The sequence below is a fragment of the Porites lutea genome, chromosome 5 (assembly GCF_958299795.1).
Source record: "Porites lutea chromosome 5, jaPorLute2.1, whole genome shotgun sequence".
NCBI classification, from domain to species: domain Eukaryota; kingdom Metazoa; phylum Cnidaria; class Anthozoa; order Scleractinia; family Poritidae; genus Porites; species Porites lutea.
Genome location: NC_133205.1, coordinates 14,737,634 through 14,754,989, shown reverse-complemented (window position 1 = coordinate 14,754,989; position 17,356 = coordinate 14,737,634). Strand labels below are relative to the sequence as shown.

Genomic DNA, 17,356 nt, shown 5'->3' with positions numbered 1-17,356 from the left:
AAATTATAGGGTAAAAATAATGTAAATTTTTGCAATGCGCTATAGCTTAGAATTTCGCAAATTGACTTTCTACGGGTTAACTAGGCCCCAATCTATCAGAAAATCGAAACAAATCTCTGGGCAAACGATTTGAAGTAGCCCGCAAGACGCCGAGTTCAACCCTAATTTTGCGAAAAATCGCGACATTCCCATGGTTAAAAATAGCTTGTCCCGGCCCGTCACGCCAGCGGTGTTAACGACAGATTCACTTTCAACATTCTATTCTACGCTAATCACCTGCCAAATTCCAGCATACAATCTATATTACATCTTTCAATACACTTATCTTATTTAGAAGAGTCATTTTGTTTGGATACAATATATAGTGTAGAATTGCCCAAAAGTCGGCTTTTTGAGCGAAGTCGGCAAGACGGCGATGACCGGAGCCCAACGAAAACAAACTTTAAACAAGTACAGTGGTGTGTTTTATTAATTTAAGCATCCGTCAAAAGGCATAAATACGTTAAATTTAAGACGGGGATAACCAATATTAACTAATTAGAACACTTTTTTTTTCTTGCGAGTTTTCTCTTTCAAGTAATTATGTATAAGTATACATGTACGTTTCGATGAATTACTATCATGCTTATAAAGGTACATTGTAACGAACGTTTCAGAAAACATTTTAACTCGTTTCGATCGACGATGAAACGCCATCATCAAAAACAAATCACCAAAAACTTTCTTCTACAGCAAAACGGAAAATAGAAAAAAAAGTGGCGTTTTACTAATGCTAAAGCAGGAATAGTTGCAGCGTGATCATGAGCTTTTAAAAATGGCAAATGCTCCTAAATGGACATCTATAGATCCCTTGCATCGCCATTGGAAAAAAAATCTCTGGCCCACTATGAACTAGCCTATTCCAGGCGTAGTGGATAGTGGATAGTGGATAGTAGACAATGGCGCGAAATGGGGAACGGAGGAAACCAAACGTGGAAGAGAGTAAGAGGGAGAGAGTAGGAGGACCTTTCCCCCTCTCTCCCTAACCCCGCCCCTTCGCCATTTTTTCTAGCCCACTTTTCTTTACAGGTTAACTACGTCCTTCATTTACAAATTTTTATGGTATATACCGCATTTATTCGATTAACCGCCCTGGGCGCTCATTAAATTTTTGGACCTTGAGGGTGGGCGCTTATTCGAGGTGGATGCTTGTTAGAGGCTGGGCGCTTATTAATTTTTCGCCATTCTCAGCAAGTGTAGTATGTTTATTTTGCAACAAAAAAATAAATGGCAATAACAAAAAGCGGAGATGTAACAATCTCTCTTATTTGAGTTTGTGTGGGGGGATGTGTGTTGGGGGTGGGCACTTATTAAATTTTCTGCCTTTAGGATGGGCGCTTATTCGAGGTGGGCGCTAATTCGAGGTTGGGCGCTTATTCGAATAAATACGGTATTCAACTTGAGCGTCGAGCACTGTTGGCGCTTTGTTATTGATCAGCAGGAACAGATTTGGTAGTACTAACTTTTCAACTGCTTTTAGACTGCGATTTTTTTTCTTTCTTGTTTCCTTTCTTTCATTTTTTCTTTGTCATTTTCTATCCTATTTTCTAGACTTATTTTTCGATTCTCACTTAACAGTTTTAAATCTTGACTTAAAACCTATCTTTTTAAAAGTATTTTTATAGTTTGTAACTTAGTTTATTTTATTCTCAAGGTAATGTATTTTCGTTTTCTTTTAAACACATGATTGTAAAGCACTATTGATCAGCAAATGTAAATACGCGCTATATAAATTCGTAAATTATTATTATTATTATTATTCTCTCCTCAGTCTCACTCACCTCCCCCCTTCCCCGCCGCGCCCCCTCTGCTCCAGACAAGAGGGAACGACCATTTTGTTTTGCTCCAGACCATTCCTTCGACTATTCCGCGTTCTTGGCTTACGCAAAAAGTACGGGCTGCTTTGTGGTCTGAAAGACTTTGCACTGATTGACGTTTTAGTGTCATGGGAACTCTACCTGTAATACTGAACTACAGATGACGGGTTAAAAGACTGAAAGTTCCTTTCAACAGCGTTTGGAAAGAGAACATCGTCTTTTCCGCAAAAAAAAAACAAAACATAAATAACAATAAAAATAGGGAAACAAAATAGAGTATAATACTAAACCTAAAAAGAACTTTGTAACGAACGAATGGGAACAACTAAAAAGGAAAGACAGGCTTGAGGACTTACCTCATCCTCCGTAACCTTAGTCCATGAAACTTAGACGTCCAAGCAGGCCTCCAAAACCTTACCTTTGTCTTTGTCACAAACCGAATAAGACTGAAAGCCTTAGTTTGCTTTACATAAGTACCGTGTAGATCTCCAGAAGGATTGTTTGCAGCCGGACCTCAAAACTCGAAGAGACTTCGCCTGCTACTGGTCAATATATAGGAAGGCTATTCCAAAGAACGGCTCCAGAAAAACTATTTTTCTTAACATTTGTCTGGAGTAGAGGAATAGCGAGTTTTCTGTCGCTGTCTCTTAATAAGTAATTAGAGATATTGCAACGATCTGCCCTTGCTACGATCTACTATGCACTTAACAAGGCCCCTCCAGGTACTTAAGATATATGACGAATAGTCTGCGATACAACCGCCTCTCATCGCTCTTTGACGAAATGTCCCAAGGGGCAGATAGCGATGAGAGGAAGCTGTATAGCAGGCTTTTGGACACAAGGCTATAAGCTCCAAAAGTTGCAAAACCGGGCTGCCCGTATTCTAACCTTCTCCAGTTATGACACAAGCGCTGATCCTCTTCTTGAGCAACTCAACTGGAAACGGTTGGATACTCAGCGACAAATACAAGTGGCCACCATGGTCTATAAATCTATACATGGTCTTGCGCCCGACTATCTTGGTTCTCTTTTCACTAAATATAATCCACCTTATAATTTAAGGAACTCTGAAAACAAACTAGCTGTTCCATTGCCCCGCACCAATTTCTTGAAAAATAGCTTTAGCTATAATGGTGCGGTTATCTGGAACAGCTTGTCCCCTGAATTGCGGCGAGCAAAATCACTTAATTCTTTTCGAAATGGTTGTCGCGATTTCTTTGACTGAATCGATAAAACGCACACGGCATCTATGTAAAGCAGAATTTCTTTATTTTCTCTATCTTTACTATTTAAATTTTTAGAGCATGTTTATATAGATTAAAGCAGATTGTAATTTTTTAATATTATTATTTTATCTGATAGATTTACCGTGTTTAAATAAAAATAAAGTTCAAGTTCAAGTTCAAGGCTTTTCTACTATTTACATGAGTAAACCGGTCGCTTCACGGTTTGGGTAAATGATGAGGAGAATTCAGGACTGATTAATTTTGATTCCGTTCGGTAATCGCGTTTACCATTTTCATAAGCCAGTTTTGTTTAATGAAAAACGGCCGCGAAAGCCTGAAACTAATATTCAAAAAAGGTTTGAAGACATGAAATCCGAACTTGCGCCTGGACTGTTTACAACCAGGAAAATAGGCGAATGCCTTCTCAAACGTTCCGTTTGTTTCAGGAATTTTCCACTGAAACGTCGAAAGCAACCCGAAATTGAGTTAATGGTAAGCCTGACAAAGTGCCAAAGTGTTTGTTTTAATGGGTCATGTATATAGTCATGCAGTAGCTTCATGATTCATACACGTTGTCATACAAGTATATGCTCCTCTTTGGCATCCACGTAGCTTTTTTTTCAGTTTTGAGAGCCCGCAAGGGCAAAAACTTCGAAAAGAACTATGGCACCAATACTTAGTCTAAAATATTTTTATTCTTTAAAATTGCTTCAAGGAAATTAGTTTTTATAAACCAAATAGCATTGATTGGCGATAATTTAATTCGTAAATATCTCTCAATGCAAAAATTCATTCAGTAATCAGTTTTAGTTTTTAGATTTTGTTCTGTTTATATACCATTTTTTGAGGGAAATCGCCAGTCTGAAACTGAACATGAAAGTGTGTGACGCTATCCCAGGGACCCTATATGTTGTATGTGAAGAAAATGCTGTAATCAATGAGAACAATAGGTTTACTAAAATATTTATTTTCGAATTGGCTTTTAATCTGCCTTTAAGTAAATTGTTTAAAGCATATCTATCGGTAACACTGGCGTGATGGGACTTATAACGCTATTTGTCGCGTTGTTTTTTGCAAAATTATGGTTGAACTCAACGTCTTGCGGGCTACTTAAAATCGTTTGCCCAGAGATTTGTTTCGATTTTCTGATAGATTGGGGCCCAGTAAAGCAGTAGAAAGTCAATTTGCGGAATTTTAAGTTATAGCGCATTGTAAAAATTTGCATTATTTTATCCCTGTAACTTGAACGGTCGAAATTGTCAATAAGGCCTATTTTTTAACAATACCTTTTTGGCCACAAACTTTTTCAGCTTTCACAAATTTATCGACTTATAAGAAAGAAAGGGTCACAAAAACTATTCGTGTTTTTCAAAGGCTGACAAATCGTTGTGTTTTGACGTACGAGTCAATGGAATTTGTGTAAAATTCCGCTTTACCGGAAGTGGATTTTGAGCTCAGAACGGGCAAAATGTGTTTTCTCGAATTTTAACAAAAGAACATTTTATTTGGGAAAACTAACTACAGCATGTTTCATCACTCATTATGGGTTATCGATGAGCGAAATATGAGCGAAATCAAATTTTGAACTTGTGCCTACCGGTGGTCGATATTCTTAAAGAATATGAAGTAAAAATCCTTGACATTTCAGCTGTAATAATAATTATTCCATTTCGAGCCTATCCTTCATTTTCCTTTTTTAGGTGTCTCTAACTGTACTAAAAAATATTTTGATGTCAAGTAGTCGCCTGATTTGGAAAGTACCTAATGATGTTACAGTTTCGCTTTTAATTTCACTCCCAGATTCTGTGTATGAAATCGGGGCGCCTCCTCGTTATCCGCTCAGAACAAAATGCAAACCATACTTCTAAAACGAAAAATTCCTGAAAAAGGCAACAGTACCACAATATTTCACGGCCTGTGCGCACTCGTCTCCTCCCCCCTCCATCCCCTCCCCTCTTGTGATTGTATTACGAAATCGTGTTGAGCCTGCGTTCCTAATCCCTCCGTCCAAGGGAAGGAAATATGGCGCTCAGAGATCGCTACTTCTCGTCTGGCTCTGAGGTCAATTTAATCAATGAGAATGAGCCAGATGCTCACTCAGAGGACGAACTATGTATAGACGATGAAGAAGAAGATATCGAACTTTCCCTGATTGCTCCTTCGGATGACCAGTGAGTATTGTGATCGAAAACGTTGCGCTTGAAATAGGTGTCACAGTGTTTATGTTTCTAGTGGGCTTAACTTTATGGCTTATCCCGTGAAAGATTGTATAAATATCCCTCAAAATATTAGCAAGTATAGTTAATCTCGAGGGAAGAGGGATGTTTCTGTATGTTTATAGTTATTTTTAGATTATACTCCATGATAAGGCGCGTTATCTGTAAACCATAACAGCTTTATGGAATAAGCTTAAATTCTTGGCCAGAAAGGTGAAGTTCCTGTACTAGCAGCTTATTTCCTGCTGTCACTGAGTGAACCACGTACACAAACAACAAGTTTTCCACAAAATTGGTGCTGTTCATGTAGTTTTGAGTACAGTAAAAACAGTCTGACACCAATGAGATGGGAATAATACAATAGTAACTGAAATTCTCCATAATACGTTTTAATAGCCGAGTAGCCTGTTCCAAGCGTTCAGATAGTGGAGAGCGGGCCGAGGTGTATTTGTTGGCTTCTTTTTGACATGATATCGACAGTTTATGAAGCTCATATTGTATATTACTCATGTTGTATTTTTCTTCAAGGAAGACCTTTTTTGCAGGTTTTGTTTATGTAATAAACTCAGTTGATTGGTTCAGTAAATGATTTGAATTTTTCTACATGGTATTTCTTTACAGTTACCCTTTATTTTTGTCTGCTAGTCAATGAGATACTGGCAGAGCATAAATTGATCTACTGTATATAAGTATTAATATTAGTAATAATATTGAAGATTGGTAAGATTTTCCTGAGTGGGGGGAGGACTGGTGTATAAAGATTTTTTTGAAGTAATTTCCAGGTTGTGCTCTAAGAAAAAGTGAAGGGAGCCTGGTGCTCTGAACCTGTGAAATCCAGGGTGCCCAGCTGCATATGATTTCTATGAAAAACAAAGATTTTGTGGTCACCCAGGAGCAAAAGTTAGGTGCCAGAGGGGGCCACTAAGGATTGCTACAGCACAACCTTGAATGGAGGTATCTGGTCAAGTTGAGTGAAAGACATCTCACCTGATGTTATCCTGCCTGAATCTCAGAGTTAATATATGATTAGATTAATAGCCATGGAGCCTAGAAAGCACTTTCAAAATGTGTACATGTATTTGCCATTTTTTACACATGAATAAGCATAAAAGGACAAATTATGGGCAGTTAAGCCGTTGGCCTTGTTTTTTTCTTTGTTCTGTCATTGACAAAGGCTGTTCATTCAAAGTCTTCCAATGAATCCTCCCATATTTTGCTGTACTTTACTTGAATCCATGGCATTCTTTCTTTCCCCTTTTTAGATGGTACCATGGTAAGCTTGATAGAACCCTTGCAGAAGAGAGACTGATGGAAGATGGCCGCGAGGGAGCATACCTTGTGCGAGAAAGTGATCGCAAACCTGGCACTTTCTCAATCTCTTTTCTTGGCAAAAATGGGATGAGTCACTTTCGGATAACAGCAGTTTGTGGTGATTACTACATCGGAGGTCGGCAGTTTGTTTCTCTGAATGATCTAATAGGCTACTATACAGTTTACTCTTGTTTGCTAAAAGATGAACACCTTAAGCACCCTGTACCCCCTCCAGAACCAGTTGGGGGCAAGAAAAGAGTGCTAGCAAAGTACACTTACAACAAAGCTCCTGAGACTGATGAGTTGAGGTATGTAATGACTGTTGCAACATTTTCGTTATGAAATTAGTCTTCAAAGTACTTTTAACACATTCTGGGCTTTTAGAGAATGAAAAGTAAAGAACAACAACATTTAAGGGATTTAAGGGCACTAGCTCTTCTTGAGTGCGGTTCAAATATTGGTAGAAATCCTATTCAGGATCCTAAGTAAGATCTTAAATGATTCTAGAACAGGATCCTGTTCAAGATCCTGTTTGACATCCACGTCCCACATTCCCTGGAATTGTAGGTTGGGTTTGGTCTATAGACATCAATGGTGGAGTAGTTAATAAAATAGCTCAGTAAGCATGTAGGCTCACAAGATTCAAATAAACATGCTTTCTCAGTAAACTTTCTAACTTGTCTTTCAGTATCCAGCCTCAGTATTTGTTAGATCCTGCATTTATCTCATCATTTTTTACACTTTTTCTTTTTTTTGTGTATCATGGCTACCTGAGACCTTCATATTTGTTCAAGCCTGTTCAAGGCCACTTGTTTTTGAAAGATAATCTTTTCTGTTATCTATTAGCCAATGTGATGCTAAGCAGAGTGTAAAATTGTACCATATACAGGCACTGGTGCACCTAAATAATTTCTTAACTTTGTCAGTAACTAAATGCTGAAAATTAATTGGCAAATTGGCCAATAGAATTCTCCTTCACAAAGATGCTATCAAAAAAAATCTGTGGCAGTGGTAGGCATTCAAAACTCTTGGCCTGCTACAAAGAATTGACTAATGATTAAGACATTAGGTATAACAGAGTAAAACTTTTTCTTGTTTTAACCCATTCGCTCCTGGAGATTTTGCCAAAAAACGCGTTTTGAAGCTAGTCGAGTGGTTTTCTGGTCACTGTCGTGCTATAAAGAGCTAAAACTTACCACTAACTGGTTTACAGGTCGAACACTTCGCGGCCTTCTGATCCAGATGCAAAATATCAGCTTGCGAAGTTCGGGCATGCGCAGAAAGCAAAATTTCGACATAGTTTTTGGGTTTAAAAGTGACTCAGCAGTCTTGACTTTTACTTTTCGCTTTCTCTCCTCCCTTCTTTTTTCGCTTTTCTTGCCTCATTTTTTTTTTCTCTTGCTAGGCATTTAGTAGGCTTGATTTTGGTGGGAAGAGTTTTTAGGAAAGATTTTAGGATCTTAGGATTAGGTGAAAGGAAAGGTAGGTGGGTAATGGAACAAGATTTTCATGGAGATTTTCCGGTCAATGTCACGTGGTTTTTTGCTTGTTTCTCCGGTGTCCTTGACTGAATTGTGCTCATTCTGGTATGGTTTGAAAGATCTCTTCACTCTGCACAAGTTAGCGAAGAAAGTTGTCCTTGACCGTTAAAACTGATGACGTCACAATGAGTAGAAAGGACCTGGATCTGCGCGGGGCGGTCACGGGCAGTTCAGGGGCGAATGGGTTAATGGAGATCTGCTTACACAGTTCGCACAGGGTCTTGAATTCTTGAAAAAGTCTTAAAATTTGCAAAGCATTTTTCCAGGCCTGGAAAAAGTCTAGAAAATAGAGATAAAGTCTGGAAAAATGGTAAAAAGTCTGGAAATTTCTTTTTCAAAGCTACAACAAGTGCTTAATAAGTGAATATTTTTTCCCTTGGTCAAATCCCATTCAATCCTACAGTGACCATTTATCTTGCCTGTAGCCAAAACATTCCATCACAGAATGAGAAGTTTCACAACTCTCTTATTTCCACACTTTGCCATGGTTACTATATATCGTAGCGGTGCATCATGAAAAAGGCTTGGTTCCCGCGTTCTTCAAGGTTTCTGTTTATCACCTCTTTGGTAACCTTGAGTTTGAAGAAATTAATTATTGTTTTGGAAAAAAGTCTTGAATTTTGGATCCAAAATTTGTACGAACCCTGTGCTTATAAGAGGAGGGGATTTACATGATTGTAGAGGATCTAGTATATTAATTCTGGGTCAATTAATCATTGCTTCAAATTAGTTACAGCTTTTCCAGTTTGACCTTAACCCATTCGCCCCTGAACCGCCCGTAACCGCCCGTGCGGATCCAGGTCCTTTTTACCCTTTGTGACGTCATCAGTTTTAACGGTCAAGGACAACTTTCTTCGCTAACTTGTGCAGAGTGAAGAGATCTTTCAAACCATACCAGAATGAGCAAAATTCAGTGAAGGACGCTGGAGAAAGACGCAAAAAACCACGTGACATGGACCTGAAAATCTCCATGAAAATCTTGTTCCATTGCCCACCTACCTTTCCTTTCACCTAATCCTTAGTTCCTAAAAGCTTTCCTAAAAACTATTCCCACCAAAATGAAGCCTACTAAATGCCCAGCAAGAGAAAAATAAAATGAGGCAAGAAAAGCGAAAAAAGAAGGGAGGAGAGAAAGCGAAAAGTAAAAGTCAAGACTGCTGAGTCACTTTTAAACCCAAAAACTATGTCGAAATTTTGCTTTCTGCGCATGCCCGAACTTCGCAAGCTGATATTTTGCATCTGGATCAGAAGGCTGCGAAGTGTATGACTTGTAAACCGGTTTGTGGTAAGTTTTAGCTCTTTATAGCACGACAGTGACCAGAAAACCACTCGACTAGCTTCAAAACGCGTTTTTCGGCAAAATCTCCAGGAGCGAATGGGTTAAGTCAGGAGTGAAAAGTAAAAAATATTTTTATGAGAATTCATGTTATTTTGTGTTTTAGTTTTCATCAAGGGGATGTATTTGTGGTTGAAAATGAAATTGACAGTGACTGGCTGTGGGTGACGGCACAGAAAAACCAGGAAAAAGGACTGGTACCTGCAGCTCTTGTTGAAGATGCTGTAAGTAATACTTTCATTGTTAGAATATTTTTTTTTATAGGTAAAGGTAGCTGCAAATGTAATGAGACTTACTGATGGTAATAAATTATTACAATTTATGCTAATTATTGCAGTTATTTGGACACATAAAAAGAAATTGAAAAATGTGCATCAACAGTGTAATGTAGTGAAAAAGACAGCTAAAACTGATTATTATGCTGCCACAAATTAATAATTATGTTTGTTAGATAAAAATAATTTTGTGCAGGTTCGGTTTTTTACACTAAAAATTTGCAATATTCCTAAGTGTTTTAATCCCTCTATGATGATAAAATGTGTTACATGTATTATTATTAAAAAAACTTTCATCCAGTAATATCCTGGTCTTGACTAAGACCATAATAAATTTCTAACAAGCACTATTCGCCTTAATTCTATAAATTCACAAAAACAGTTAAATCATAACACATTTTAGTTCCTTACAGTTGTATAATCATAAATTTGCAGAATACAGATAGGACGGCATCTAGCCTGTTCACAGACCCTCTATTTTCTCTTCAAAATCCATTAAGTGTGCGTGATACAAAATAGAAACCATGGGGGACTTATTGATCACCAGTGCAAGGGGTTAGGGGTGGGAGGAGTCTTTCTCGCGCACTTGCTTCGCTCGTGCTGTTGCCAATGTTTTTGAAAAGAACGAAAAGAAAAAAAAAACCTCTGTGAACAGGCTAGATGCTTTCTCACGGAGTTTTTTTGTGTTCTTGTGAATGCCAATAGCCCAAGTTTGATATATTAAAATTCTAACATGACTCCAAGGCTTTCTGGCTATTATCTATATTTGGTTTGGTTTTCTTTGTGCTCAAGTCTCTTTTGGGAATTGTGAAACAATGGAGTCGTGAAAAATCTGCAATTTTCACCCTAAAGCCTGGGAGTTTTGTTAGAATTTTAATATATTGAAGGTGGGCCATGAACAGATTATAATGTACATGTGATAGCTAATTTTCAACATTTTGACTGGTCAGAAATGAGCCATGATTCAGTTAAAACTTTTTTGGCCGGTCAACATAATCTGCCACTGTTTAAAAATTTTTTTGAGCCTTGGTATTCTGAGATCATGTAAAGGGAAAAGCAATTCTACAGTGTTGTCAAAAAGGTGGTTCATTTAACACCAATTTGTCTCCTGAAATTAATAAAGGTTTTGATTGTGAAGTTTATTTAATTGTTATTTCGTTTTTGCAGAAATCAGATCTTGATCCTTGTGCTGGAAGGCCGTAAGTACTATTTTTTCATTTCTTAGATGTTTAACATTTGCTTAGTGGATTAAAAATCCTTAGACCAGTTTGCTTGGTGTTTAACTTAATGTACATTGTAAGTGTTAAGTTATGATAATTTGATTGTTCTAGACCAAAGAAAAAACATCAGTCTTATTTTATATATCAAACTGAGACAACTGAGAGTTTTCATTCAACATGCAGACTTTGAGAATTGGCTTGAAGAAACAAGGGACAGTCCAAGTATTTAAACTGATTTTCAGGCTTCTAGATATTCAAAGAACACTTTGTCATATGTAGGATCTAAATTTTCCTTTGAGCAAATTATAATTCTTAAAGATATTAAGAGCCTAACTGTTTGGATAATCTAGATCAGATTTTCAATCTGTACTAATATAATGGCAATGATTCCCTTCATGTATTCTTAATGAGTTTGAGAATGATTGTGTTTTAAAAATTCCCGAATCAATAGGAGGAAAAAAATAACAATGAAGAGTGTAAAGTCGATCTAAACTGTTATTTTTATTTTCTTTTTCATTTAGATGGTTCTTTAATAATATTTCAAGGCAAGAAGCACAAGAAATTCTACTAAGAGGTAACATAAGGCATTTATAAAAATGATCCTCGCAGTTGAATAAACTATCTAAGCGGTTAAAAAACACCTGAAAAAATTCAGGCTTGACCGGGAATTAAACCCTGACCTTTGCGATGACTGGATGCAATTCTCAACTGCGAGGTCAGGATCATTCCACTTTCCTATCACTGATTCTTTATCTGCAGTTCAAAATATGATTCATTTCTTATATTTCCATTCATAAGGCATTTAATATCAGTCGTGCAGTTTTTTTAATTTCCTTTTTTTGGTAACTCTACTGCTTAGAGTTTATTGCATAACTAAGAAGAACTGTATGGGAATAGCCACGCCAGTTCTAGCACAGGTTTTTATCAAACTCCATTAGTACGGACACTGAGGGGGCCATACATGTAGAAACTGTCTGTAATAAGCGCATGTCTGTAAAGTTTGACTGTACTAGCTGACTTGTTGCTCTGTTGTTTTTGTTTGACAGATGGTGTTATTGGTAGTTTCCTTATCAGGCCAAGTGACAAATCCCCGGGGGATTACTCCCTCTCTCTCCGGTAAGGGGTTGTTATTCTAATTCCTAATACTGTAAATGGACCTTTTAGGTGATAGGATCTTCCGAAGAGGTGCACGAGCTTTCTGGAATTGAGACATTAAATATTTTCATTTAAAGATAGAGAAGTCAAACACCAGGAAACTCAGAAAAAAAAATTGCGTGCTCCACGTGAGGCTCGAACTCATGGTAGCTTGAGTAGCACTAGCCGGCGGGATAAGCGACATTAGTGAGCGTGCACTTGCTGAACTTGTTTGTTAGCGGTGGAGCTGCAAGAAGTTTGGGAGGAAGGTCTCAGATTTAAAAAATGAGACCCTGCCTTAAAAAGACCAGGATTAAGAATTCCATACTGATAGCCTACACTTTTTGTTCGATTCGCCTGTGTCACCCGCTGAAAAACAGACCATTCTCACGTACATGTATTCCCCAAGCGGAAATTCACCATCACATTATTTTATATCATTGCCAATGTGCCACACACAATGTATTGACATTCCAGTCCTAGAGGTATCCGGGTTGTTCGCTCATAAACCTAGTTATTGGCCTTACCTTCCTGTGGCGTTCCCTGTAGCTCAGTGGTCGAACATCTGCTCTAATTACCAAAAGAACATAGGCTTGACTCCTGTAAAGAAAACGCACATTTTTTTATTCCATTCCCCTATTTCACTATTGTATTTTAATGGATATAGATGGCGATAACACTTGGTTTGCACCTTTCGCGGTCCTGTGCGCCAGATTTCACTCGTTCGACATCTTTTGAGCGCCTTCCAAACAGGCCAACTCTTATGTCACAAATTGAATGGACCCAACAACATTTTTGAAACACAATGATCAAATTACTGTGTGACGGTTTTACGACCGTTTCCACTCATTAAGAACATCACCCACGCTTTCCTTGGAGGTCCATAGATTTCAGTAGGAGATTCGAAGATTTCTTAACAACAGACCCGTCCTTATTGGACTCAGTTTTTCAAGGCAAGCATGGCTGCTAAATTTCAGAATGAAGACAAAATTAAAAACTGCAGGTGTCCGTTTCTCCGTAGGAGATGCTGATAATTGTAGTAATAAAAGTAGTAACTGTTGGTTGTGCAGTGATTACAAAACTATTTGTTACTAAGGAACCGATATGATTTTTCTGCGACTGCTGCTGTGTTTTTAGTATCTATATTATCGTCTCTTGTATCTAAGCGTGAACACTACGTCTCTAAAAACATGTTATGAATTTTACAAATGTTTCTTTTCAGACATAAAACGCCTAAGTGTGACCTAGATTTAGTGCGGCTACTTAAATATCCACCTATACGTAAAAAAAAGTTAAAAAGAGTCCTTATTTTACGTCGGTAGTTCGAAATAGCCATCCGACTAACAAATCTGAGGCCGACGGTTTGCTTATTTTACGCTCCCCCCCACCCCCCCTCCCCTCTCTCCGTCAGTACTCCGTTTTTGCAGGTATTTTAAACTAGTTAAGGTGGCGCGATAGGGTTTTTCATGGTCAAAACCTCCCAAGTTTGAGCATAAACTTCGTCGCCATTAACAAATATTTGCAAAAATTACCACCACAGCTGTATTAAATAAAGGTGAAAATTTGTTATGATCAGGGTGGCATTGACATCGGAGTTGTCATAGCAATGAAATGACGCGATTACCTATTTTACTTGCAGCAGTATTTCTAGGCACTGGGAACTGTTCTTCCAAAATCGTTTTTGGGAGATTTTTGGCCGCCTCAATGTTATGTATGAGAGCTTTTGGGATGAAGTTTCTATGGTTAGAAATACGGTAAAAACTGGACAATCTTGATGTTTGGCCGTTATCTGTAGAAAACGAAGTGCTTTTGAAATGCAATTTCACTGTCTTGAGAAAGAGATCTTGAGAAAGATCATGGGGATAGCTTTAGCCGAGTGCTAGGAAGGAGGATTTGATTATTATGTATCGACGCGCTCTTGTTAGTGGTTTATTAAACAGTTTGGTCTACTTTAACATATTTAAGCGAATAATCTTGGAACTGCTAGGTAGATTGTTTTAAAAATTTGAGATTCTCGAGATCAACCGTCGTTTTGTGACCTTTGAGTTTCAAGATTGTTGTAACTTTTAAGGCAGTAAAATAAGGGCTACAAATCGCTAATTTTTTTTTGTCTGAAATTTCGTGTTTCAAGGTGAGGGCCTCTCAATATTTAGTGGTATTGCCTCTAAGTTTCATATTTCCGTGGACAACAATAGCTAACATTTCTGCATATTTCAAATGCATTGTTAGTTACTGCTCTTCACGTGAAAATGAAACTTCGAGAAAATACCCCTCTTTTCCTTCCTTGTCTAAAGGAAGATTAAAAAATATTACATCCACTAAATACAGAAAAAACAATGTCATTACTTTAGGCAAAAGGAAAGGAAAAGGAAAAACCTGAATACTTAAGTCTTTCCTCCCCAGCTGTTTTCCGATCCTTGAGATAAGCTTGAATAAAGGAAACTTAGTTTGGTTTTCGTTCGATCATTGCTCTTTCCCTACACTTGTAATAACTGATACAAAAATTCAGTAATGATTATCTAGGATTAGGCGAACAAGTTCTGCTTGCTGCCAAAATTCCGCTTTTGATTACCAAAAATTGTCTCTATTTTAAGAAAAGTTTAGCCTCAAATTTCAGTCTATTTCCTCGTTTTCCTTTCGTTAGAGGAAGCGTCCAGCTGCTATTTTGACCAATACATTTTTCCTTTTGTGTTTTTCACATCTGTTGTTAAAATTCAGCTTTCGTTTCCTGCAAAACGGTGTGAGTAGTCCTTCCAAAGTTCATGAACTCCTCTTTAATATGTCCTGTAATAACGAAGGAAATATTCGAGCGCGTGGGAAAGAAAAGAAAAGAAAAAGCAACAGAAGCAAAAAATACCCCGTTCGGATACCGGACAATTATATAGACAGATCCTGCTATCTATCACATTTTGAAATTGAGTCTGAGGCGTGATCAGGTTTGGCGCCCCCTTCCCTTTGAGGTCAGGTTCTTTTCCATTCTTTCAGTGCGTTTAAAATTAGTTGCCGTTTAAGTTACCACTGGTAAATTCTGTTGTTGCTATAAAGTAAGACCTGAAGTTCTCTTGCACGTCAACGTGTTTGTTTTAAGCAAATGAGAAAAACAAACGAGAAAAGCAATATAGCGGCCAGCGGGACCTAGCGTGGGTGTCATACTCGTTCTTTCCTTATTTGCCCTTACACTCAAAACAGGACAAAAATATGTTGTGGTTTCATTAACTCTTTTTTCTAGTGTAGGTGACCGGAAAAAAGAAGCATTTGGGTAGCTTGAAAAGGTTCTCTGTCAAGCTAAATGACTTAAGCACAGAATTGCACTAAAACAGCAGTATCTTCGTGACATATCTCTTTCAAAACCGAGGATTAGTACTGTTCTTATTTTTTTTTTACTTCCTTTAAGCCCCTTAGGCCCCAAGATCCACATACAAATTCTCCAGACTGATCTCCATACATTTCTTTTAAGAATAGTTGAGAGAAATTGGCGTAAGATAAAAGCGTTCTCCGTTTGGTAATCAATTTAGTAATTCTCATAACCTATGATCTGCTGATGATGTTAGGAGAAAATTGATGTTGGTCACCCTTGAGAACTAAAGGGTTAAAGAAACTTCCCGAGGCTTTTCAAGGGCTGACAACTTTCTTTTGTTCCCAAATTTATAGGTTGCTACCTCGAATTTCGTTACTTTAGGCTAATAAGGATGTGATATCTCGATAATCCTCCCAGTTTTTCGATAAACTAGGCTAAAAGTACACTTCCTATTACGAATGGTCTTTGATCAACATGAGGAACACATGAATTCATTATCCTTCTTGTAAGGAAACGAAGACCCCAATTAGACGTGTCCGGACAAATTTTTGAAGGGACAAATTTTTTACTTATTCATCCCCGTTTACACGGAACCGTGCAAATTCTGTCGCAGATTGCGGTGCTGTTTGCCGTTCAAAAACGTGCACCGTTCCGCGTGTGCCGTGTGAACCAAAGGCGGATCCGTGGAAGTTTTTGTCCGTTCGAAAAATTGTCTGGAACTCTGTAAACGGGGTCAAAATAAGCTACAGCAGAATCGTGGGAACTAAGCTAAACTGGGTTCATGAGACAAACATCCCAAATACTGCTAGGACTGGAATGTCGATATGTGCTTATGCGTAATGATAGAAATGTGATGGTGGACTTAAAGCCTGGTGAATGCATGAACAAGATGTTTCTTCAGTCAGTGACACCGGCGACTCGGAAGATAAAAAACAAGATTTGTCAAAAGCAGTCGAACCTACGACATCCATTGTATTTCCAAGGGCAGTAATTCATGGCGATATTTCCACTATCGGTCTGAAAACATGTTTTAAAATGCGAAATAACTATCCTGTGAAATCTCTAGGCACGGATTTCCGTAACACGTTACCTCATCTTTAAGAGACATTTCCTTTGATCAAATTGTCGCCATGTAGAGTGTACTCAATATGGTCATAACCTGACCAGCCGAATTTTTTTTTAGCTGTTTTGTTGATCGGTGGGTGAAACTTGGCACTGATTTGCCCACTCGAACTTCCGTACCCTCTTTCTTTGCATCGAAATGGTATGTAACGGATTTGATTACGGGTTATGAGAAAGGAGGTAGATCTTTAAAGTAAGAGAAATATTGTTGTAATCTGTAACAAAACACAACTTTTATGGTATCAAAGTTTTATAAAATCAATTAAGCGTGAAAAGAGTGTTTACTCGTGAGTTAAAACTCAGACCGCTTGGCTTGAAGATTTAATGAGTGGGAGAATGTCAGCGTTTTCCTCCATCCTCGTGCGAGTCGTAAAAATTAAACCAACTATTTTGCAGCTTGTCTGTTACTTGAACGCACATTCTAATCTAGAGCTGTAAAGTCACTGGTATCGTTGAATAAAGTCAGGGTTTTCCAGAAATTTATGACTAGAGGGGAAAAAATAAAGTGGGTGGCAATAGATTAGATCAAATGAACGGAAAACCTTTTACATGGATGAGCTCCATGTGTGGTTATGTATCAGGCTGGGAGGTCCCCCCCCCCATTCCCGGAAAAATTTTTATTTGAGGGGGTCTGAAAGTGCATTTCAGTATTTCTAATGGTAAAGTTTATAACTGCACAAAACAGTTTTCGCTCATGCACTTTAAAGAATTTTACTCTTGGAGGTGAGACGTTTATTAACCTACATTCGCTTTATTATTATTATTATTTTTTCATAAATTAGTTGTTATTGAACAAAATTGTTGAAAAACAAGTACCACCT

The 17,356-nt window shown here is 37.9% G+C and overlaps 1 protein-coding gene across 1 annotated transcript in view; it reads left to right on the top strand.

The window, feature by feature from the left end:
* The first annotated feature begins 5,083 nt into the window (after positions 1-5,083).
* LOC140939117 (ras GTPase-activating protein 1-like) overlaps positions 5,084-17,356 on the top strand; it is a 32,721-nt gene continuing 20,448 nt past the window's right edge. Inside the window, exons 1-6 of the mRNA XM_073388677.1 lie at positions 5,084-5,253; positions 6,561-6,917; positions 9,593-9,710; positions 10,929-10,960; positions 11,503-11,555; positions 12,028-12,097. Coding sequence (XP_073244778.1) covers positions 5,105-5,253; positions 6,561-6,917; positions 9,593-9,710; positions 10,929-10,960; positions 11,503-11,555; positions 12,028-12,097 — 779 coding nt within the window. The 5' untranslated portion in view covers positions 5,084-5,104. The remainder of the gene's footprint in view (positions 5,254-6,560; positions 6,918-9,592; positions 9,711-10,928; positions 10,961-11,502; positions 11,556-12,027; positions 12,098-17,356) is intronic.